The sequence below is a fragment of the Bombyx mandarina genome, chromosome A1, assembly GCF_030267445.1.
Source record: "Bombyx mandarina strain Sakado chromosome A1, ASM3026744v2".
Classification (NCBI taxonomy): domain Eukaryota; kingdom Metazoa; phylum Arthropoda; class Insecta; order Lepidoptera; family Bombycidae; genus Bombyx; species Bombyx mandarina.
This window is the reverse complement of record NC_143234.1, coordinates 19,641,854-19,668,999: the sequence shown is the minus strand read 5'-3', so window position 1 is coordinate 19,668,999 and position 27,146 is coordinate 19,641,854. Positions and strand designations below refer to the sequence as shown.

The 27,146-nt window shown below is 35.1% G+C and overlaps 1 protein-coding gene across 1 annotated transcript in view; it reads left to right on the top strand.

Annotated features, from left to right (window-relative positions):
• Nucleotides 1–907: 907 nt before the first annotated feature.
• The window catches only part of LOC114242701 (myosin light chain kinase, smooth muscle), a 62,109-nt gene continuing 35,870 nt past the window's right edge, over nt 908–27,146 (top strand). The window contains exons 1-2 of the mRNA XM_089739306.1: nt 908–1,101; nt 22,640–22,683. Coding sequence (XP_089595432.1) covers nt 22,650–22,683 — 34 coding nt within the window. The 5' untranslated portion in view covers nt 908–1,101; nt 22,640–22,649. The remainder of the gene's footprint in view (nt 1,102–22,639; nt 22,684–27,146) is intronic.

The following is a 27,146-nucleotide window of genomic DNA, read 5'->3' as shown; positions in this document are numbered from 1 at the left end:
GAGCCAGTGTTAGCAGCACTCCCGGTTTGAGCCCCGTGAGCTCCCCTGCACGTCGCTGACGTTGGATAAAATGCTGGAGGAGGCTACTAGATACGCATATACTGGAATGAGCATTGAACCAAATTATCTATGCTTCAGACCACTTTTTGCTTAGATAGACTTAGGATAAAACTTTGAGGTCGTCGTGACCTAAAGGGTAAGACGTCCGGTGCATTCGAATTGAGCGATGCACCGGTGTTCGAATCTCGGGCAGGTACCACTTTTTGTAATGAAATACGTACTTAACAATTGTTCACGATTGACTTCCACGGTGAAGGAATAACATTGTGTAATAAAAATCAATCCCGCAAAATTATAATTTGCGTAATTACTGGTGGTAGGACCTCTTGTGAGTCCGCGCGGGTAGGTACCACCACCCTATTTCTGCTGTGAAGCAGTAATGCGTTTCGGTTTGAAGGGTGGGGACAGCCGTTGTAGCTATACTGAGATCTTAGAACTTATATCTCAAGGTGGGTGGCGCATTTACGCTGTAGATGTCTATGGGCTCCAGTAACCAATTAACACCTGGTGGGCTGTGAGCTCGTCCACCCATCTGAGCAATAAAAAAAATCTAGTGAAGAAGCAACAAACAGTAGTTCGATAAGTACAAAATGTGATAACAATTCGGAACTGTTCGCAGCCAAGCTAAATTATTAAACATTGTATCAGTGCACCTCAAAATAATTCCGTCAGTACCACCGACTGGAACGGAGTGCCTCATTAGTAAGCCGTGCGCATATGAGAGCCGTCTGATCCTTATAAAATAAAATAAAAAATCCTCAATAAAGACCGGCTTTATCTCGTATTACTGGCACGATAAAATTAGAAACATTCGCGTCCACCGCGTGCTGCTTCAGAACTTCAGTTCAGTCGCGGCCCGGCGTTCGTCAGAAACGATCGTGTGTCCTTAAGCAAACTGACGTAACTCACAAAATAGTTTATTCTTTTATTGTCGCCGCGTCACGTGTCTTGACTGTTCTGTGCCAGTGGATGTTCAGCTCAGTGGAAATATCAATATAATATCGGATGCGCGCGAGTGTAATGTGAATTCGTTCATCGAAGGTGAGTTCGTGTTGTATTAAATCGTTTTTAACATCGCTAATCCTGTTCGGTCGAAGTTTTGAGGCTTTACCGAATTGGACTTGGCTAGTCAAATCAAGTTTTTGCGTTATCACAACTAGGTGGGTTCGTGTAAATGCCAAATATGGACCTTAAAAGACTTAATAAGGGAATCTCGAGACAACTCAACGCATTTATACGAATTGTCGTGAACATGTGATTTAAAAAAGACCTAAATCGAAGGTACCGTGAAGTAAAGAACAAGACCCAAACCAACAGTTTCACCGTTACAAAATATGTAAAATATACGTCGCATTCCACACAGAATTCGTGACGTGGAAAATCACATTCTAATGTTCCAAAAGTAGATAAAAACCTTTTTGTACTTACACTTTTTTTTTTGTTGCTTTGATGGGTGGACGAGCTCACAGCCCACCTGGTGTTAAGTGGTTACTGAAGCACATAGACATCTACAACGTAAATGCGCCACCTACCTTGAGATATAAGTTCGATAGCCTACTAGGCCATCCAGCGAATAGATAGGGGAAAAAACTCCGGTAACGCGTCACGCGGTAGACCCTGATCTCGTTCATGTCTCTAGTTTAAAAAATAATAATAATAGAACTATCATAAACAAAAACGAAATTAAAATATAAGATTCACCTTTCGCTGCTTGACGTCGAATAAAGTTACATGGATTTATGGGAAAATGGAAAACTTGAAGATTAGAAAGCTTATTAGAAACTTAAACGGAAGCCATACATACACGTTTTGTTTTTTATTACTTACTAGCTGACCCGGCAGACTTCGTAGTGCCTTCTATCGATAAATAAAAGACACATCAAAGGAAAAACAAAATTGTTTGTTTTTATATAATTCCGAGCTTTTTTTATATTTGCTCACCGTTTAAACCTTCCCTGGACTTCCACGAATAATTCAAGACCAAAATTAGTCAAATCGGTCCAGCCGTTCTCGAGTTTTAGCGAGACTAACGAACAGCAATTCATTTTTATATATAGAGATACGGGTGAACTAGCTAACGGTTCACCTGGTGTTATACGGTTACCGGAGCCCATTGACATCAACAACGTAAATGCCCAACCCCTTCATATCGGAAAGCATTACTTCTTTGCAGCAGTAATAGACATGGCGGTGCTACCTATCCCGTGCCGTCTCAAAAGGCTACCTACCCGCAGGATTAAGTACCTATTATTATATTAATGTTAAATCTCTCCCTTGCGGTTACAAATGTAATGAAGTCCCTTGTGAATAAATAAATAATTACGTATAGTACTAACTCGGTACCCGTATAAGGATGGGTTGAATTATTTAATTTCTACCACTACCACTGTCTTGTTTTGATTCATCCTGTACGCAAAATAAAAGCAGACATAATGGTCTTCTCGCATTAAAACGGTATACCTAATCTCAAAACTAACTAATTTTACAGGAGAGTGTTTTAAAGGTTTAATATATAATATTTTTAATATTAATCATCTTTGCAACATTAATTTTTTATTTTTCACCAATTACATTATCTGTCTTTTGAGTAAAGTAAGACAAAATTATGTATTCATTTTGTTAATAGTAGTCAAAACATAAGTAAACTAAACTAAAAAAAAACAAAAACTAAACTACGCTCGACAGTACTCTACTATCGACAGTGTTTATGAGAAAAATACTGGTGATGATACCAAATGTTTACGCATATTAACTCAATTTCGAATATTTCTGGAAATTGTTTTTTGCAAAATTGTTTTTTGCGCACTTTTAATGCGAAAAGGCGAATATGTTTAATTATCTTTAGTTTGTAGATACAAGTAGTTTTTCTAAACAGTCGTAACTGTACTACACACTAATTTACAAGTAAATTACGTGTTCATCAGCTACGTTTACGTGTTTCATGATTTAAACCACTATTACGGTAAAATTATTATAGTCATTATCATATGGACCACGAAAACCGATGTATATACTATATAATCGAGCCGTCTGAAACAATGTAATGATGATAATAATTAAACCCTAAAAGTACATTTAATTATGTCTACGTCTCGCTAATGCCGAAGGAAATACTACCTAGTTTTTTGACGTTAGCTCTCCCTGGTTCCATGCGGTTCCATAGCCCGTAGCATAGCTGCAATAGCCCTTTACCGGCGAATAGGTAGGGAAAAGGGAAAACAAAATAAAGTTTGCGAAACTTTCACACAGGTGAGCACCATCACTCGACCGGTGTTTCCAAATCGTCCTTGCTTACTTACCATCCAGTTTAAAGGTGGCAGATGAATATTTGTCATATCTACGGTTGCTTTTCTTGTTAATAGTGGTCCCGCAGTTGTCGAAATTCGACTATAATTAATTGAAATTATAAGCTTGAACATTATTATGGTTATATTGTCAAAGACTATTATACTTCTATAATCAAAGATTTCGCCAAGACTTCACTATAGACAAATAATATTAAAGATAAACAATATTAACCTATTTTCAATTTGACTACAGTTTTTGACAAACTAAAGTTTGACAATAAACAAAGAGTATATATACATATGTGTGTGTGTGTGTGTCAAATACACGGCAGTGTGTGTAATGTTTTCTTTATTGATTTAATGTATCTTTAATGCATTATTTAAAAAAAAATTAGCATTGTGCACTCCTTCTCTATATTCTCTATAAGTGTGGGAAATTTCTTACTCCTCCGTCCGCGCAATTTTCGTATGTGTATGGATTCAGATTCTAAAACAAAAGAATTTTTCATTTCAGTCACGGCTGTCGATAACAACTTCGTTTTAATAATAAATGAATAACATACATAAAACAATAGAAGTCGCGTCTCGGAAACTATTCATCATTCATCTTTTGTTCAATAAAAACAATGAGCTCTGTTATTTCCGATGTTAATATTGAATCTTGATAATTTCAATGTTCTTGATTGGATATTTTGTTATAATTTTAGAAATTTAATCCGCTCTTTACTACTTTTGCTGGTGGTAGGGCCTCTTTTGAGTCCGCACGGGTAGGTATCACCGCCCTGCCTATTTCTGCCGTGAAACAGTAATGCGTTTCAGTTTGAAGGGTGGGGCAACTAACTATACTTGAGAACTTAGAACTTATATCTCAAGGTGAGTGGCGTATTTATGTTGTACATGTCTATGGGCTCCAGTAACCACTTAACACCAGGTAGGCAGTGAGCTCGTCCACCCATCTAAGCAATAAAAAAAGGGTGCGTGTACTTATGTACGCGTGTAAGAAGTTATACTTTATTTTTATAAATTTATTTCTTTTTTTTCTAAATAAATTTTAATCAATTTGAAAAAAATCGATTAAACAACATCCTCAAACACGCATATTGGACATCCCTTTTCTTGACATCGTATAAATTCGGTAATTCTCGGTACGGTTCGGAAAGTTCACCTGCGGTTGTATTCAGACTCGCCAAGTTACGTCGGTCGTATTGTAATGAGCAATTTAGTGGGAAACTTCATTCTGTTAATTTTGTGTCACGGTGCGCGCGCATCGTGAAATTTCACTCTCATCAATTTTTCATAACGCGCCTAAAGAAGTATAACTTCAAAAAAGTAGGTTGCGCAAGATCGGCTATCGTGGCGAACCTTGGAGAGGCTTATGTCCAGCAGTGGAATTCGTGAATTGAAAATAAAATGAAGGGAGGATTGCTGTGGAGGATTGATTGAACTCCTTCCAATCCCTTACTAATTTTATTGTGCCTTGTGCATTACGGCTGCTCTCTGATTTCATTATTTTTACTTTTTACTATAATATCATTCTACAAATTCTTGTTACTTGCAAGGAACTCTACGCACTCTTAACATATGAAAAAGATTTTAAGCTTTTAGATTATTAGAAAGAGACAGAGCTCAAACTTACCGAAAATTTCACGTCTCACAAAAACAAAATGTTGTTACTCTGTCAACATAGCATGAGTGTGTGTAATGTGAAATTTAAAGAATATTTACAATTGTTATTCTACTTTAACAACGCTCAACGTTTATTGTGGCATAACTATAATAGTCAGACATATGCTGTCGCTAAAAGTCGCAGTACATTATTTTATTCTATCATCAATAGTTTTCGCAGGGCACGTGATGTTAAGAATATTTTATGTGATTTTTTTACACCTTGGGTTACTTTATTGGAGATTTAGGAAGGATACTTAATTAAAAAAAAAAAAGTGTGTGTGTCCGCTCCGACGCACGACTGGAGTTTACTGGATATAAAAAATTAAACGAAACAATACGAGAAATAGTTCTATATTACGACAACACGATACACTACAGATTATTAACAAATTAACGAGACACAAAACAAACGACTAACAAATATATGAAAATACAATAATGAGAGAAACGCGCGATCAGTACGAGGCTTTGTGGCGGACTGCCGGCGCATGTACTAGCATGTCACACGAAATGCGCATAACGCATTTCGTGTGACATGCTAGTACGATTTTGGTCCCCATAATTTTCATACCCCGGGCCTATATATGTAAATCGATTCTAAAGGAGTAAACTCCAATAAACTCCAAAAAGATTGTAACCTATGTTCACTCGGGAATAGTGTAGCTTCCAAACAGTGAAAGAATTTTTGAAATCTGTATAGTAGTTTCGGAGCCTATTCAATACAAACAAACAATTTCCTCTTTATAATATTATAGTATAGATTAATCTAGCCAATATAAGTTACCAGTAATGATTGCTCGTAAATATTGTTACAAAAACATTTCTGATTCTCACATTGCATCGAAATCAAATGACTAATTATTGATAGGTAAGAATAGAAGGTGTAACAACAAAACATATCAGAACAAGCTCCGGTCTTACGTGTTTTATTGGTACCTTGTTTCGATCAGTTATGGTATTGTTTTTTAACATGTCGATAACAAAAAAAAAACTTACAAATAAATCTTACAGAACTATATTTAATTAACATTGGTCATATCGTATATTGTATACAACGTGTAAAATTGATACGAAAAATAAAAACAGCATTATTTAAAAGCTTCTTATTACTTAAGATTTTTCGTGTGATGTATTCCCGTGATTACAGCAAGGTTACAAGCGCTGAGGTTACGGAATACGCAGCAAATCGTTAACTGTTAAAATCGTATAACCCGTTAAATCATAGTGTTTATTGTCAGAAAAAAACCCTTAAGCTATGAGACGGTACTCTTTGTATCAACATTCTTTATTTTGCTGTAAAGTAAGCACGCCTTCTGCAGCATCGAAATAATTTTTGTAGTAAGTTATAGTCTTTGAGTATTGAAATAATATTACAAACTCCATTAAAAAAGAAACCAGTCTTCAGTATGATTTTTTTTTATTGCTTGGTTGGGTGGACGAGCTCACGGCCCACCTGATGTTAAGTGGTTACCGGAGCCCATAGACATCTACAACGTAAGTGAGATATGAGTTCGAAGTTCTCAGTATTGTTACAACGGCTGTCCCACCCTTCAAACCGAAACGCATTACTGCTTCACGGTAGGAATAGACAGGGCGGTGATACCTACCTGTGCGGACTCACAAGAGGTCCTACCACGCTAAAAGAATTGATTAGATAATACACGACCTTAATAAACGTTCTTTATTATGTTATCTTATCGTTAATGCAGCGATGTGAATTCTCATCGCATTAAAATTTTCATTAAACTAATTTCAGATTACGTTTTCAAGGCTAGTTTTAAAATATATTTTGTTATCGAGTCGTATATTTGTTATAAATGCATGTGGGAAGTAATTAAGTGCTTGTACAGTTCATAAAATTTCAACGATAAGTCTTTACATTTAATTTTCTCCAAAGATACATAGAATTTTTTAAGCACACGACAACGGAATCTTGAGTACCTACAACATGTTTTTTTCAGACTCCATTTTTCGGTCATTGAACGTAGGTAATTCAGATTAAAATATTCATATGCGCCCCACGCGACGGGTCAACGCAACGCCCCAGTCGCGGCGTCGTCAGAAACATGATTTGTTTGATCCCCTGGATGCGCTATCGATGCTTTGAGGCTCTTCAAGCACCGGTCAACGTCCTCGTCGAACTAGTCGATTACGACGAATAGTTCGACGAGCAAACTAATCCAGAGACACAGCCCATTGAGTTTCTCGCTTGATCTTCTCAGTGGATCGCGATTCCGATCCGGTGGTAGATTCTTTTTTTTATGTTTGATTACTGGTGGCCCGGAGGCCTTTCCAGTTTTACCAAGGCAGGTGGGTGAGCAAGGGCCCCAGCCAGGAAGGATGGGATTTGTTGACAGCTACCCGAGCGCCTCCAAAGGAGACCTAACAACTCAAGAGGAGCTGCTTCGCGAATGAATCTACTACCGGATCGGAATCGCGACCCGCTGAGAAGATCCGGCGAGAAATCAGCTGATGTTTAGATTAGGTTGCACGTCGAACTCTTTGCCGAGTTCGACGAGTACGGTTACCGGGGTCCTTAAGCCTGCTCCTAGTATTAGAGCTTGAAGGTGTCTAATGCAAAGGTTATTGGATCTGATGGATCCGTAAGGACGTATGATAGATTCTACGAAGCACTGCTCTTGCTAGAGCTAGTATTAGCAAATTCTCTCAGGTTGAGCCCGTGAGCTCACCTACTCGTCGATGCCCAGCTGGAATATTACGCTACCACCGAATAACGACAATGTTTTTGATAAAAAAAAATACGTTTACCTAATTTTCATTACACATTTTAGATACAGATTTAGGCAAATTTTAGTTTCATAGTTACCTACTCCCCTTTACGCCCCCTCTCGGGCAATCAAAACAAAACAACATATTAAATAGATTTTAAAGACAACAAAGAAGCTTACAAATAGGTACAGTGTTTTCCGTGCATTTATGAGACAACGTTGAGAAATTTCGTTTTCCAATTCGTCACATAAAACATACAACGTCACCATACCGAATACAGCTAAGTAAATATTTTACGTACGTAGTTTGTGATAGCAAACTGTTGGAATCCGCAGCGAGTGTCGATTTCATTAATATTCCACGATAGTAGTGCATGAACGAACGAACATACGTGTATCTGTGTTGTTGGGTTGTTAAAAGATAATCATTTTTAGTGACACCAATTCATCAAATTCCCTTTGCGCATTGTCCGCAATTTTTTGTCGGTTAAAGAACACTCTTGAGCGATGGCTCAAGAGTGTTCTTTAACCGACAAAAAATTTATCTAAATTTTGTCACTAAGCTTAAGTAATAAACTTGAGTTAATTTGGAAATTGGATGGAATAACATTAAATTCCTAGACTACTTACTTATTATGGCAGTTTATTATAAATAAATAAAAACAATATGTATAAAAATATTAAAAAATAATTTTAGTATAACCTAATAATAGAATAGTAACAGAATTTATCGATTAGTTTTAAAATTAGGCCTAAGTCTAGGAATAGAGTAGGTGTAATTTATTTTTGCAGTTTTCTAAATAAATCAAATCCGCTATCAAATCAAATCAAATTTTTACGGATGTTCCGTTATAACTACTGAACCATGCATTTGATTGACTTGAAACTTTGTATCCATGTAGAAAATACATGTAGTTAATGGATAGGCTAATATCTATATGAGTATTGGACTCCCTAATAATAATGACAATAAGTAATAATGTTAATTTTAAATGCCCAGCGAAGCGGGCGAGTACGGCTAGTATTATATATTCTCGACAGAGACACTTTTATTAAATATCGTTCAGAAAAAAATACAATTTGTTCCCGGTAATTTCACGACACGCGTACATCAGATGAATTGTTTATCGTTCGGAAATAGACCGTCTGGCCGACGGTCTGGCCTCGGCAACGCACTCCTGTGATATTTGGAACTCGAAAAAGATTAATTTCACATAAGCGCTGATTTAAATAATAAATAATATGTTGAAAATTTTATAAGGGTGAAACTGGTAAATGGTACTATTGAAATAAGAACCGCATTTTCCAAATTTATGCCACTAAGTTGTAGGTGTAATGCTTCTCCACCACCGTCGATCTCATAGTGTCCGGAGGAGACCAACCTAGGCCTTCAGATAGGAGAATAGCGACGGTACAGGTCGTAACTTTGAGAATTTTCGCTCTAAAAAAATTTTCTAGGTAGATAACAGGAGAATGCACCTCTATTGACTAAAAGCAATCTTAAACTTTTCCTCTTAAACTTCTTATTTGTCCAGAACAAATCGTTTTTTTTTTGTCTTCATAGCCCGACTCTATCTCATTACGGTATTTTTTTTTTATATCCAACGTATGCAGACTAACCTTCAGCACAGGTAAAGAAAAAAAGAAAAAAATTGCCGTTACATAAGTTCCACTCAACCCACAAACCAATTTATTTTACAGTTTGCTATTTAAAAGTGTACACCGCTATAAACCAGCTTCAGAAATTTGCAAACATTTTGAATACCAACGTTATCTATTTTTTCGCACAAAAATAAACATGGGCCTTTTTAAATGCATAAAAACTCATATTAGCTCAAAAGGACAAGATCGCACGGCGTTGGCGTTTTTTAGACTACCGCTCCACTGGTGAGATAAACGCTGCATGACTGTACCGAATTAATGATTTTTTTTAAATATCTCAACAGAATTCATCTTGGTAATGAGATTATATGTTTACTTTTATTTTATTTTATTACCTTTGGCAGTGGCCTGTTTGTTCCTGACACAATTCTTATTGTGTTAGTTTGATGGCTAGGATTAAGTCATAAATATTATAGTTACCCGATCAGTTATTAGGCAATTAAAAAAAACATTTCACTTTTCAAATAATCACAGAAATATGCTATGCTTTGCTGAACATTGATTGATTAGGTAATATAGCCTGCAATAAAGTTAACGTGTAAAGATTTTCAACTTTACAAATACATGCAAAATACATTAAGCAATGTCCAAATTATTTTATTGTCTGTTTTAGAAACTTTATTAATTCGATTATTTTGTGAATTTCTAATATTGCACACTATGTATAATAGAAAAAAACGGCAGGTATCGCAATGAGAAATACTTTACGGAAATACTAGTGAAAACTTTTTATTTTAGTTTTCTTTTTTATTATATTCTATTCTATTGGATATTACTAAACTATCATTTCAATATAAGCGAATGAATAAAATCTTCAATTAATGAAAACATCAGATAAAACAATCGAATCATAAAACACAAAAATAACTTATTATTATATTAATATCAATTTACAATTATTAGCATAAAACCAAACCATATTATTATAAGAACGATTCAAGCAGGTATCAAAATAAATATTTTTATTTTTTCATGTCACAATGAAACTTAAATAATGAAATAAAAAATACAAAGGTACTATTATATTAATCGTTAATACGTCATGTGATTATTTAATAAAACACGTGAATTCACAACTGTGGATCAGTGACATAAAGATTTTTATTGCAGTTGTTCCGCCTATGGTCCGTATAAGGAAGGCGCCATGTTTGGCCCGCCATTGTTGTACAACGTGTTGACAATAAAAACATGGTTGGTACACATCGCGTCCCGGCTAAAAGATTCGAGCAAGCTTATTACGTTTGAGAAATTTGCAGAGCACTAATTTTTGCATTACGATTTCCAAGATGGGAATAATTAAAACAACACCTCTAAAACGATGTTCATTGTTCTTCATACTTTATACAAACAGAATACTTTGATGTTATTTTATTGCATACTTTTTATTTGTTTATATATGTGTGGGACACGAGTACATTAAATTGTATTTATGGGCTTTAAAAACGGCTACCTACCGCCACCAGAACGAACGAATAACACTCGCTATTCATCATCACTGTAATCGTACAATTTTTTTTTCCTACCTATGCTGATAGCCTTGAGAGGCTACATCAGCTTCTCCTTGACGTGTAGGTGAGCTCACGGGGCTCAAACCGGGAGTGTTGCTAACATTGTCCTTGCAAGAGCAGTTCTTCGCAGAATCTACCACCGGATCGGAAACGCGACCCACTGAGAAGATCCGACGAGAAACTCAGTGGGCTGTATCTATGGGTTAATTCGCTCGTCGAGCCCTTCGTCGCAAGCGACGGGTTCGACGAGAACGGTGACCAGTGCTTGAGGTACCTAAAAGAACCGTTAATGGATCGGGAGGGTCCGTAATGACGTGTTTTGGGCGACGTCGACTATTTACCATTCGGTCTACAGGATCGGGTATGTAACAATTTCAGTCTGTAGTCTCTTAGAAACATACATTTACAAAATATATTATTTGCGGATTATTATTATTTATTAATATTAATTGCGAATACGGGTGAGCAATATATAAACAACACATTTAGACTTAATAATAAAAAAAAACTAAAATATAATCAGTACTTAGCTCAACATATATTTGTGTGCATACATATTATTATATAGATGTGGATTGTAATATCGTATTTATCATTGAAAATTTGATGTTTAGGTTACTATAAAATTCCTCGTAGTCCAATGTGACACGATTATTACCAAATAAACACAAAGTACTTAATTTAATAGACGAAATAAATCAGGTAAGTAAAATGAGAATGTTTTTGTTGTAAGCACCTATACAAACGCGGTCGTTGAACCATAGACTTTTTGTTACCAGCTCACGAAGATGTAATAATAATCATTGTAATGCTGCGGTCTCTAAAAATAAGCTGGTAACATTTTACTTGCATTAAGAATAGAGATGAACATTATTCTCACAGAATAATGAGATGCCGTGCTAAAATGTGCGTTGATTTAACACGTGTATTCATTAATTAAGAATTCATCAGGAAATGCAGGAATTTTGTTTGCTGAAGACGATTTACGAACGTCAAAAATAAAAATTCTATTATCTAGTTTATTTTGTCCAATAAAATAACTTTGAAAATTCTTAAAATCTACCTAAGGATTTAAGTATTCCTGTGACGGTTATTGGCAATCTCGGTAATTTCTACCATTTTTTTTTTATCAAAACACATCATAATACATGAACACATAATTTAACCTTTTTTTTCTATTTTTATACCTGGTACTAAGTATAAATTCGGCCCATAAGAACCTACAAGAAGAATCCGGTCACCTGTATTGAAACATTAGGTTAAAGCTTCAAATATAAAGTATAACGGCTGTTCTTCAATTGAATCACGCAGGGAAACTGGAACTAATTAGCATTCAGACCAGTTTCCAATATTTTCCATTGTCTGAGTAAATTTAAGCCGCCTGATGAATACTTGTAACTGCCCAAGTCTTAGTCTCGTAAGTTATCGCTGACAACACCGGTCGAAGACTTGTTGAACCTCAGTATTTAAGATTATGGAGGATAGAGGTAAGGAGAACCGTCTCATATGGGAGAAGCTTGAAAAAGTGTCCCACTTTCAGCACTAAGTAACAGTTCAAAAATCCTCCAGAATGGCGCTAGCATAGGCACAGGGTATGATATGAATTGAGCAGTTAACACTGATTGAACTATGCTGAGTTAGGAAATTTAATATATTTAACGACTAGAGTAGTTAGTGACAGTGTAATATACAAGACCTCACATGTTTACGTAGTCCAAACTAATTTCGTCAATAATAACCTAAAATTATTGCTGTGGTGGTGGTTTCGGCGCCTTTTTAATTAATTTACCCGGTTGCTACTGTAGCGCCACCCTTATTTAGCAGATTTTAACGGACACTTTTTCACACACAGAGACGGTTCTCCTTACCTCTACCCTCCATATTTAAGATCAAAGGATGGGGTTGCAAGATCAAGGATTTTTTTTTTATTTTGTAACAATATAGAGCATTGGGCCAGTGGTATTTCACGTAACGAAGTTGGCTAAAACGTGTTGCGGCATAAGGCGTTCCGTTTTCAAAGTGCCTTTATCGAGAAACGAGTTTGGAAAGCGAATTCCGGTCGACGAACCCGTAAACAATCCCACTATCAGCAGAAGCTGGTTTGTGACAATCATTTCGAATACTTAATTTGAAGTTTTTTCAAATAACTACCTACGAATTGTAAATGTATGAAAATTGTTAATTGAAAATAAAATTATTATTGGCTGTACAAGTCGGTCCTCCAGTGCCACAAAAAAAAAACGGCGAGTTGCGTATTCAAACTTAATTGAACAGCAAAAGTTATTCCAAAATATTGCAAAAAATACCTCAATTGGAATGACCTCATGTCTCAAGATAGGCGATGGCAAAATCTGTAGTGTTCGTTAACACACAATTAGCTCGTTTGCTCAGCTACTCAAAAATAAACTTTAAAAGCAACGCATGAAGGTATTAATAAAACTTAAAACTTTGAATAACTCGAAGTATGTAATTGAACTCTCGAAGCCCAGGTTTACGAAAATAATTTACGTATACACGTAAACTTCGAACCTGACTAATTAATTTGAAATCGCTCGTCGCAGTGACTCATGGCTGACTATCGTTTATGGAAAATTATTTATAACAATTGATACAAATAGTTTTCGTTACGAAACCGCAGTCGTCAAACATAACGATGATGTATATCGTTACAAGGAATTCATGACGTGTGTGAAACATACCGTATTCATTTTGGTACGTGCCGCGACATATCAACTGATTTCATTACAGTTGACAGAATTGGACACGTACGCGAGAAACTGGAATAGCCCCTTAGGCTACCAGCGAAATGGAAGAAATTTTTTTTTTTAAAAATGGCGTCAATTCCCAGCTGATGTGATAGGTACAGAAATTTAAAAAATCCTGATTAAAAAACATACAAATATGTAACTATTCGAATAAAACGTTCGAATTCCATAGATTTTGTTTATTTTGAAATGCAAATTTCGGAAATTGGAAAACGTAAATCAGTTTCAGTTCAGAATAGGTAGAAAAAAAATGGCGGCAATTCCTAGCTGATGTGATACAGAAATTAAAAAAATTCCAATAAAATACAAATAACCATTCGAATAAAACCTTCGAATTCCATAGATTTTGTTCATTTTGAAATGAAAATATCGGAAATTGGAAAAAGAAAATCAGTTTCAGCTAAACTATGCATAATACAAACATAAAGTAAAATAGATTCTATATTATCTGAGGTTACTTCAATTTACTGGTACGGCTACGAGGAAAATCAAGAAGTAACGATTAGTTCAGATTACGTATACACAGTTATGAAATTTAATTAGATAAGTTATAGGGAAATTTAAACCAAAAAATATATAAGATAACAAGCAAGATTACTACAATGCAACAAATATTTAGAGAAAAGAGGTTTAGTTTATTAGTACAAGAGAGAATATATTTGCGAAACTTTAAGTTATTTAAAAATATATATATTTGTATAATGAGGATGAATCAAACTCTTTAAAGAATAATTTATTGATACCCACAAAATAACCGTTTTACAACTCTGGCTATTTGAAATGCAATTTATCTATGGCTAGCAATAAATTCTCAATCAAACGCTTTCAACGTCAGCATCAAAATAATATTGGCCCATTTACGTCAAATTGGCAAGGTACAAAAAACCAAACCGAACCAAACAAAGTAAGTGCCGCACGAACTAAAAGATCGCCAACACGGCGAACGCTTTAAGGTATGCCTTGCGTTGCTCAACAAACATAGAAAGGAAGGGGTTTTGAATGGGGTTTGGGTTGGGGTTGCGATGATAATGGATTATTTTTTGATAATTCCACGTGGTCATCGTATTGTTTAAGCCCTGATTCAGCGTCTAGGCCAAATGAAAACTTACCCCGAAAAAGTCATGGTCACAGTCAAATAGTTTTGATGGTGTTGGTTTGGCTTCTTACCGAATGGCACCAGCGTTACTGCGAATATATAGTGTGAGGATCTGGACACAACGATAGAGGATTCGCGAATCTTCGACCAGCTTTAGCTAATCGCTCGGCTACGTTGCTCCTACATGGACAACATCCGACCTCATACGGCACCACAGACGGTCTCTAAGCTACAAGACCTAGGGATTGAAGTTTTACGTCACCCACCATACTCACCAGACCTTGACCTTGACACACTTCTAGTTTTTCCAAAGCTTGGACAACTTCTTATAGACACAGCCCACTGAGTATCTTCTCAGTGGGTCGCGTTTCCGATGCGATGGTAAATTCTGCGAAGCACTGCTCTTGCTAGGGTCAGTGTTAGCATCACTCCGGTTTGAGCCCCGTGAGCTCACCTACTAGCTAAGGTTACGCTGAAATAGCCTCTCAAGGCTACCAGCTTAGTTAGGGACAAAAAAAGGCCTCGAAAAAATTTAATACTCGAGAGGCAATACAAAATGCCTTTTAAGAGTTTGTTGGCTCCCGTACACCTGACTTCTTCAAGAAGAGCATTGAAAAAATACAATTGCACATACCTAACTATAACGTTATGTTTACTAAAGGGCAATTTTATAGGTATATTTGAATCATAAGATTAAATGGATTTGCCTCTCAACCTTATTGGGTTAAACACCAAAGCAATTTTACTTTTTTTTAACAACGAAACATGATCACCGAGATCGGACAGCCTTACTTTTGATTATTATTAATCTAATTAAAATAATAATTTTATTAAGTTCTATTTTCCTTATCGTTCCTTTTAAGTTAGGTTAGGCCTTTCAATCTAAGCCGCTTATAATTTAGAACCGAAGAAATGAAAAATTATATTTCTCAAACAAAAATTCGACATCATCATTTTAATAACACACGAAAGAATGTTAAAATTACAAGACGAATTATAATTCTCTCAATAATTTCGTAATACGTAATGCATAATATAAAGCATTCGACAAAAATGTATTTACATTTTTAATATTTCGCCATTGTAACACAAAAGCCTAAGGTTTGCACGACCGATGTATGTTTTCGATATTATATTGAAAAGGAATTTCACCTTGTAACTCGAAAGCTGAATATGCAAAACATTCGAATGTGCGAAGCGAATAACATTTCTCGAAAAATCAACCTTAACTCGTACCAAATAAGAACTATCAAACCATTGAAATAAATCCGAAATAAATAAACTCAATTATGAACTTTATCACTTAACATTATGACATAGAATACCAGTGTATCGTAGTGGGATTTTTTAAATTTTTAATGTCGACTTTGTGCTCCTTGAAATAAAACTTATAATAGATTTTACAAATTGAGTTTTGAAACAAAATGCAGTAGTTCACACTTCAACTAAACGGATATTAAATGTTAAGCAACAAATTATTATAAGCTACATATTTTTTGCTGTTACTAATGTTGAAAGACACAGAATTGAATTGAAAAAAAGACACATTTAAAATAACATAATAATAACAAGTATTTTAGGCAAGGATACCTATATAGCATTGTATAGCGCAATAATAACAACTTGCCCATAGACATAGCCCACTGAGTTTCTCGCCTGATCTTCTCAGTGTGTCGCGTTTCCGATCCGGTAATAAATTCTGCGAAGCACTGCTCTTGCTAGGGCCAGTGTTAGCAACACCTCTGGTTTGAGCCCCGAGAGCTCACCTACACTCAAGGGCAACGCTGAAATAGTATCTCAAGGCTATCAGCATAGGTATGGAAACAAATGAACAACTTGTAAAGCTTATTATTTTCATTATAATTAATTTCGACGTTTTAAATACCTACTTTACAGTTTTGATGGTCAACGACAACTAAGTCTTTTCGTCGACATTAGAACTACTTTTTAGTTTTTTATTATTATTGCGTACACGTCTAAAGGTGCTCACGAGCAATCTGATGTTCAGTGGTTTCCGAAGCCCATACACATCATAATGTGAATGCCGTCACCGGCGGCTTGAGGCGTGAGACTTGAGGTTTACATCCCAATTGAACCGTAATTACGCTAATTGTACTTTTTCGCGACTGTTTTGCATTACACAATGCTTTTCCTTCATTAAAAGCAATTGTGGCGTTTAAGAACGCACCTTATTATGATGCGTAAGCCGGAACGCACGAGAGGTGGAAAAAAGACGATAGTCTGTGACGCGGGACCTTTTTTTTACTGCCGAAAATTTAAAACGTAAAATAAAATAATGTGTATAATAACTTAGAATTGTTTATGCCGCTACAACAATAAAACTCCTATTGTTTCAAATGTGGTGTTAATTACATAAAACACGATTTTACGGTGAAATAAAGAAGGGACTCCGTATGGATTCCCTCACAATTTTATTTGTTGTACGACACGCGAGTGTCAAAAGATAATTAATATGACATTCTGTAGCCCTTAACATCTTCCTAAATGAATTAGATTCTTCTGAATAAAAGCAATGTAGATTTTGAATTAAAACATATAAACAAGAAAAGACGACAAGAGAAAGATAGGTACCACGTGTAATTGCTCCTATATAATCGTTTTGAGATTCTGCGCGGGAAGCTCGGCCATGAAAAACAAATTCGACGTTTACATCGCATTACATTACATTACATATTTATATCGCAATACATTAAAATTACTGTTTTGTTTAATGCGTTTCGGTTTGAAGGGCGGGGCAGCCGTTGTAACTATAATTGAGACCTTAGAACTTATATCTCAAGGTGGGTGACGCATTTATGTTGTAGATGTCTATGGGCTCCAGTAACCACTTAACACCAGGCGGGCTGTGAGCTCGTCCACTCATCTAACCAATAAAAAAATAAATAAAAAAACGTTGAATAATATGTAAACAAAAAGAATTATCGTGATAGGAGCACGTTCAATGTCAATGAACGTTAACAATGATGTATCTATACTAATATTATAAAGCTAAAGAGTTTGTTTGTTTGAACGCACTAATCTCAAGAACTACTGGTCCGATTTGGAAAAATTGTTTCAGTGTTAGATAGCCCATTTATCGGGGAAGGTTATATAACATCACGGTAAGACCTATACAAGTGGATCACCAATAAAGAATATTTCAAAATAGGCGTTTAAATGGCTCCTTAACATTCTATAATTCAAAAATAGTTCCACTTTCTACGTAAATGAAGTGAGGGGTAAAATTTAGCGTTATGCCAAAGTAACTATTCCATGCGGTCGGAGTCGCGGGCAAAAGCTAGTATGTTTATAAATATCTCATTTTCCAATTAGAATTAGGATTAGAAGCTAAACTCAAATACAACAAACACAAGGAACAGAGATAAAATTTAAAAAAATCAAACGGTCCTGCAAATTACACGGATATTAAAATTGAGAGACATTGAGCCCGTGAGCTCACCTACCCATCCGGTCGTAGCTGGAATGGCCTCTTGGGCTAGCGAATAGGTAGGGGGAAAAAAAGATAGGGATTTGGAAACCGATCGAGTTACATACCTAATGTAAAAACAGAGAAAGCGTCTGTTCACGTTGTTTTTACAATTTATTTATTTTGTATTTATTTATGTAGTGTGCAATAACGTAGGCGCGGCACAATACTAGGATTACAATCTAACTCAATAAGGCTAATAAGTAATTTTAATTTAACCTAAGCCACAATTTTATGTAATGTCTCTAAGAATGACCTTACTTAGCATCTATTAAGGCTAAACACTTTGTTAATGTGTTCTTTAGTTATGCTACTATCATTGTAATGTTATTTCGAATAAGAAAAAACGATACACTAACTCAAAAGGTTAGAATAAAAATTAAAAACTACAATTGATAACCTAAAAAATTAGGGTTCAATATCTCACACCATAGATTTCAAGAATAGTTCGCCAATCCGGATCTCAACTCCTTTGCCTTCTAATTAAGAGCCGCTATGACTTCCCCTTTATTGATAGAGCGATTTGTCGTTCCCTAGTGACAGCAATAAAACAAATTGTACTTTAACTTCACTTTTTTTCCCTTACCTAAGCTGATGGTCTAGAGAGACCATATCAGCGTAACCTTAACTAGTAGGTGAGCTCACGGGGTTCAAACCTGACGATGTTGCTAACACGAACTCTTAGGAAGAGCCGTGCTTCGCAGAATCTACCACCGGATCGAAAACGTGACCCACTGAGAAGATCCACCGAGAAACTCAGTAAGCTAACTTCACTTTTTAAAAATATCAGAGGAATTTAAAAAAATCATAATACCATTTCGAACTGAAGTAATAAACACAACTAGATTATTCTAGATATTCTCGCTCGAGATCTGTGTTCAAAAATACACGAAAAACAAAAAAATATTTAAGCTTTAGTTGGAATATCCCGACCTTGACCGCGTTTTGCCATTTTTATTTGTGATTTTCATCGTTCAGCCTTGTTTACGAACAGAAAACGATCTGAGACACTGGGCTTGCTGTTTTAAAATCAAATCGAAACATCACTAAGAAAATATTCGCCCACACGTTCTAGTGTTGTGATGAGTAGGCACAGATTCGGCTTCAATCAGCGAAATTCGGCCCCGGAATTTGAATACGAGGTCAATTGATAGGTCTCTCTCAGTAGTGTATCTTACCTTTTAATGTCCCTTTTAATAAACTTAAACCGTGCCAAATTTGTTCTCACGTGTCAAGGGTAAAGCCATTGTGTTGTGTGCTTAATGCGAGTTTTTTAACGTTCTCGATAGTGTAAAAGTTAACTCAAATTTGTATGAAGTTGGAACGTTTGCCGCTAGGGGCGCTATTCGAGTTGCGTATAAATTTGAGTTAACTTTTACGCTATCGAGAACGTTAAAAAACTCGCACTAAGCACACTAATCACAATTATTTAGAATAGGTATGTAAAAACATCGCCATAAAGAAATGGTCTGTTATTAAGAACAATTACGGGTATTCAAATAATTGAAATAATCATTACCATTATCTTAGGCCTTACAGTCCAGGGTGAGCTTTGATCTGATCCAGTATGTCTCTAATACCAATTCCTTTGAAGTCTTGCCATCTAAGCATCTGAATATTGGCCCGCCACGACTTCATGACCCGAGTAAATTCACAAGTGATGTCCTCACTAATGTAACAACGGAGCATAATCAAAGACATTACCGACGTTTATCTCTTACGAAAGCAGTAAAAATAAATGTTTTGTGTAGTCATTAACGACTTGCTGGAAATAATGTTGTTTACGTAATAGGTAACTAGCCAGTCATTCGTTTTAAAAAAAAAATACATCATCGTATCTTAATAAATAAAATTTTTGACTTCTTTTTTTTTGAAGATTTGTTGATCTGGTTGTTACCAAATGTTTTTTATACTCCAAAATGTGTAGAAAACTTAAATCTATATTATGCACATTATTATTAAACGGGTTTTGTATTAATAATATTCAAAAGTGTAGTCACTCAGTCACGTTTCTTTACGTAAAACTTCAGAGAACTTCAAAAAAGAAGACCGGAATACTATCGGCAGTCGCGAATCACTTCTAAGGTTTTCCCAAAAGAAAAAAGCTTAGCGATTCAGAATGAAGTATTTAAGATATGTACTCGAAATAAATGCTTTTAAAATTGGCAAGACCTTATTAATTAACCAAAGTCGTGGCGCGAAATGACCTTTGCATTACAGACTGCCAGTAACTATCAAATAAAGAGTCTCATAATGATTCCTAAATTGACATTTCGAAGAACGTAGGCACCACCAGACAAAATATATAACGATTTATTATAAGATGCAATGTCCAGTGCAAAGTGGGGCGTCTATTTACGAACACTCGGCGCCCATAACGCTATGTCGAATGTGTATCAATGCGCCGAAGAAGTAAATAATCACATATCTATATATACTATATATAATCGTATAGTTGTAAGGACCATTGTGTACAAATTCAGCACTTTGTCTTGCTTAAGTCGTGCGCACATGGCTTATGTTGGAAGCCAGATTTTGTTTTTTTATTTTTGTTTTTTATGTATCTTTTTAGCTTATGATTTATATTGTCTGCCTAATAAATAAATATACATCTAATATATAAAATTCTCGTGTCACAATGTTCGTTCCCATACTCCTCCGAAACCACTTGACCGATTCTCATGAATTTTTTTATGCATATTCAGTAAGCCTGTGAATCGGCTACTATCTATTTTTCATACCCCTAAGTGATTAGGGTTGTCCACCCCTAACATATATTTTTTTATCTGGACATTTTTTTTTGTTATAATGAGGTATTATGTGGTTGAATGAGGTTTTGTTATTTTTATTATATATTCCCTCATCGTTCACAGCACTACATACCTCTTTCACTCATTTACCACATCCTTACACACTTACAATAAGTTAGTTTTTTTTTCTACACTAGAAATTCCCTAGAAATCTTATTTAAGGCAAAACAATGTTTGCCGGGTCAGCTAGTAATCATATATAAATGGTGAATTTAACAATTAGAACACTATTTTTTTTTTGCCGCGAAGAAATGCGGTTTGACATTTGTGTGTTTGACACAACACAATTGAAGCCTTAGCCTAAACCTTTAGTTAACATAGGCGGTGAAATTCACGGTTGAATTCTGACTCATCTACCCCTTTTTAGTAAATGTAAAAATCAGTGCAATAAATATCGGAAGCAAGTTTGTTTTTGAGACAAGAATAACAAAGCGAAACCAATTGAGTATTACAATAATTCAACGTCGCTCTGACCGAAAATACACAAAACAATGTGAAAAAATAATGTGTATTTAAATAGAATCGGTCCTCAAAGTGTGGCATTCACATTATGTTCAAGTAAAAATAAATACTTGCAGGCTAAGACGCTTATGGGATTATTCTGTGTGTATGTAAAAAGTCAAAATTAAAAACTCCTTAATTTGTCATCAATATATGGCTTTGTATACACTTTTTATTAAAACACTGATAAAGATTGATTATGACGCACACACACGTCTGCCTTTTATTTACATGATAGTTTCGAAACATCAGTATGTTTAGTGCAAATATTTTAACGTTCTCGTTACCGTAAAAGTTAACTCAAATTTGTATGGAGTTGGGACATTTGCCTACATTTGTCCCTAGGGGCGCTGTTCTAAATACAAATACAAACAACTGCGTATAAATTTTGAGTTAACTTTTACGCTATCGAGAACGTTAAAAAAAACTCGTACAGGTCGAAGTCTGAGTTTCAATGTATATTCACTGTCACAACTTTCATGAGTGGCTCACGGTAGAAATAGGCTGGACCTGGCCTGCTGGTTCAATAAACAACAGTCCCGCTTCTAGACCTACCTAGAATAATCTATATATCAATTCGTGAACTAAAAACTTTGTATCCCTTTTTACGAAAATTGCGCGGACGGAGGAGTATGAAATTTTCCACACTTATAGAGAATATAGAAAAGGAGTGCAGAATGTTAATATTTTTTAAATAATGTCTAAAAATACATTAAATCAATAATAAAAACATTACACACTACCATGTATTTGACACACACACACGCATGTATACGATTTATTTATTGTCAAACTTTTGTTCTTGACGTCTGTGGTCAAATTGAGAATAGATTAAATATTGTTTGTCTTTATTAATATTTTTCTATAGTGTGGTCTTGGCCAGATTTGTGATTATAGAAGTATAATAGTATTTGAAAATAGAATCTTAATAGTGCACAAACTTACAATTTCAATTAATTATAGTCGAATTTTGACTACTGCGGGACCACTAGTATTTATGAATACCTCAATAACAAATTACAAAAAAAAATACAATTTTTTTAATATGCTGTACATTTCATTTCAGATCATCAGAAATGATCCACGTAGACGAAACAGATCCCGTGGGAGGTGAGTTTATTGTTTTTTTCTATTTACTACAAAAAAAAAATAAGTGGTCAGATTTAACAGTACGACATAAATCTGTCCGGTTTCTTTCTCCAACAAAAACGTCCTTTTTATGAATGAGGGAGTGGTGGTGTTAAAGTTTAAAATGTAGAAAAAATATCATGATTTTTTTTCTTCATATATTTGAATGGGATATACATAATTGTAGTTCAATTAAAAAAGATGTGTAGTGTCGTGGGACACCGGATAGGAACGAAGTTCCTTATTATAAAAATATTAATTTTAAGTTCTATTCGAGGTATAAAGAAAATAAAACTGGAGGTTTCGCAACAACCCACGGTCATTCGGTAACGTGCGAACTTATTGTGGTACACTTCATTCACGGTTGTTTGCATAAGAGTTAGTGTATTGCGCAAACGAACGCTCTGAGATCGTGGTCAATGAATGATAAAAAAATAAATGTTATTTTCTGTACGTTATTACAAAGTTAAGTCGTACACTGTGTGCATTACTAATAAAAATCTTACGTTACGGACGTTTTTTCCCGGTTACGGTACCCTTCCGCATCGTCCCATAAGGAACTTCGTTCCATAACATCGAGTTGTTGATACTAATACCAAATAATTTTTCAAACGGACCTTTAATTGCAAATACAAATGTCGCTTATTAAGCGAAATGTCGCTTAAACCAAATAACCTTTCATCCCTCGATATATAATTAAAAACTTTAGAAGCGCTTGGATTCTTTTTAAATACGCTTTTATTTCAATTACATTTGATTACACGACGCGATTCAAGTTTTTAATGTCGTCATATAAATAAGAATAAACAAAACGAGCGATTTTTGGCAGCGCCAAAGAATCCGCCTTTATTTTCGACTCGACTCGAGTATATTGGGGCGCCGACAACGGACATCGGTCGATGACAGCTTGTGACGGACATTAGATTCTGATAAACTGAACCTTTCACTTACGAGTATACTAGTGATCGCCCAGTAGTCGAAATTAGTTAGTTTTACTGGTGGTAGGACCTCTTGTGAGTCTGCGCGGATAGGTACCACCACCCTGCCTATTTCTGCCGTGAAGCAGTAATGCGTTTCGGTTTGAAGGGTGGGGCAGCCGTTGTAACTCTACTGAGACCCTTCGAAGTTATATCTCAAGGTGGGTGGCGCATTTTACGTTGTAGACGTCTATGGGCTCCAGTAACCACTTAACACTAGGTGGGCTGTGAGCTCGTCCGTTTATCTATGCAATAAAAAATACAACAAGCGTCCCGCGACGCGTCTTGTTTTCATGTGGCTCGCGACGCATTAATCAGACAATAGTATTGGAAATAAATAGTTTGGGTAATAGAATTCATTGTAAAAACATATTATAATCAATATTTGGTATAATTTATCTTTATTCTTGTAAAATTGCATTCCCGTGACCATATTTAAAAGTGAAACTATCTTTTACTATTATTAGGGGAATTCCCGGACATTATTTATTAGCCTGTATTTTTTACTTGAAAACCGTTTTTTTTTCGCGGCCCTTCAACTTTTGTAGTAAATTTAATCAGCCCGCAAAGGTATGTAGTTTGCACAACCTAAGTCATACGGGGATTCCATGCCACGAATACTTATACGGCATATATACTGCAACTTGGCACAGAGCAATAAAATCTCTGACAATCTGCCTTAAGATCGCCAGTCAAATCTCAAGATGTAAATATTACATATGACTCACCGTTTTATCTGTATCTGTGGCGTTTTTTATGCATAATTGAGTCGACTATTATCAAAGCCGGCAATGTGACTTTTGGACAATTACTGGTAAATCAGAAAAACGAATTATTGACTTTGTATTCCATTGGCAGTCACAAAACTCTTCTGAACGACATCTTAGATAAATAACAGGTTAAGTATTAACCTTTATTTAATGCAGGTTTTGAACCGTATTCTTTGAAGGAGACAATTATATTCAAATCAATCTGTATTGACATATCAATAACATTTTTTTGTCCAAATGCACAGATTGCCACCTTTGATAATAGACGACTCAATTATAACCTAAAATTAGACACAAACATAAAAATTAACATATTCACCTGTTTTTTTTTTCTTTCCTTCTTTCGAACGAAATGTCAACGTACCGAAACCGACCAGGTTTAACGTGCTAACACAGAATCAAATCATTGGCCTCATAAAGAGTCGTTGAATCAAATTTAAAAGACGTTTGTGAGTTTGAATTGGAGCGACACCATTGACGAGACACGATTTGCATAAATTAATAAAAAGTATTTTATAAACTCATTCAGATAATTCATAAAATTTAAAACTACAAATTATTATTGTTTTAAAATTGTGGCTTTGTTATCCATTAGTGGAAAATCTCTTTTCTGTTTTTTTTTTTGTAATTTTGTCGATTATAAAACCTTATGAATTCAATGCAAATCAATAAATAAACAAATCCGCTGAGTTGGTTTAGCCGGTTTTTCTCAGGACTGTGGCTTTCTTAGAACCATGGACATGTTTATTATTATTATTGTTCCGGTGGACAGACGAGCACATAGCCCACCTGATGGTGAGTGGTTACTGTCGTTCCAAGCCGAGCTACTGCATAATTACCACTAAGTATATTGCGCAAACCTCATTTGTAGAAGGACATGTCTTAGCGCTCAGGAAACACCAAAAAGGAAAGTTCATTCCAAAGACCATTGGCCTCCTCTTTCTTTTGAGGTCGATTAAAAATTCAATGCATCGCGTTCATTATTTCATTGAGCTTGGTCCTCATTATATTGCTCTAATAAAAATGAGATTTGCTTTTTTCGGACGCTGCGATACTATATCTGTCTGTCCCTATGTATGCTTAAATCTTTAAAACTACGCAACGGATTTTGATGCGGTTTTTTTTAATAGATAGAGTGATTGAAGAGGAAGGTTTATATGTATAATAACATCCATTAAATAGTGGAGAAATCTTTAATAAATTACAGTTTCCGAAGCGAAGCGAGGGCGGGTCGCTAGTAGTAGAATAAATACTGATTATGAATACAAAGCTTATTCAGCTCCGTAAATGTTTTAAGCATTGAAATTATTAAAATACACGTGTTGGACCGACGGACAAATGCCAAATGACCGGTTGCACGGGAGTCGAGATTGCGCAGCTCTGACGTATCATTCATATTGTTTTTATTTTAAAAAGTATATCATAATATATATTGGAGTTAACAACGCAATAGAGAAACAGTTTGGCCCGTTGCCTCGTTTCTATGAGCATGAGATAATTCACTCTATATTATTGGTTTGTGTGTTTTCTTGATGCCCTTGAAACGCGGCTGTTATTTTTTTATTTATTTCATTTACTTCAGATTTTGCATCCATATTACACTCATTAACATTTTATATAGTATACCAGAATTAAATAAAAACAATAAAGAGTTATAATCTCGGAATAAAACAAAAGCAATAATAATAATAATAAAACAAAAAATCAAGCAATAATAATAATAAAACAAAAATGACGATGATTTTGTGTGATATCTTATTATACCTTTAAATGAGCAATCTTGTATATTAATTTAAACTTATATAATCTGAATCTCGGAAACGGCTCCAACGATTTTCATAAAATTTAGTATACCTACAGGGGATTTCGGGGGCGATAAATCGATCTATCTACGATTTATTTTCAGAAAATGTTGTTTTATTCGTGTTTTCAATAATCAACTCTTCGCGACATCTATTGGCGAATGATTTAATATGATAATAATGATAATGAATGATAATCTATTTTTCTTAATTGAGGGCAACTAACCGCTTTAAAGACACAACAAGATGGCGTTATCAAAAAAAAATCATCTAGTTTCGCTTTAATCAAAACATTTAAGAAACCGCAACAAACAAACAAACATGCAGAAGTAGCTTTCATACGTATTCTATCGCAATTTTTCGCTCGAATTATTCGTGCCACTATTTTTTTTTTCCATCAACTCGAACTTCCTATTTTGAAGAATTCGTCGTATTAATATCTAGTAAACTCCGAACTATAGGACGTGTTCTTGAGTTTTCTTAATAAACGTACTGATGTTTGTAGTTTGTAATTGGATAGCAAACCAGGAGCAATCATTGTATTCACTTCGTAATTAATATAACTAGAGGTCCCGCAGTAATCGAAATTCGACTATAATTAATTGGAATTGTAAGTTTGTACACTATTATGATTGTATTTTATACTTCTACAATCACAAATTTCGCCAAGGCTACACTATAAAAAAATATTAATAAAGACAAACAATATTTAATCTATTCTCAATTTGACCACAGACGCCAAGAACAAAAGTTTGACAATAAATAGTATGCATGCGCGTGTGCGCCAAATACATGGTATGTGGTGAGTGTAATGTTTTCTTTATTGATTTAATGTATCTTTTAAGCATTATTTTAAAAAAAATATTACCATTGTGTACTTCTTTTCTATATTCTCT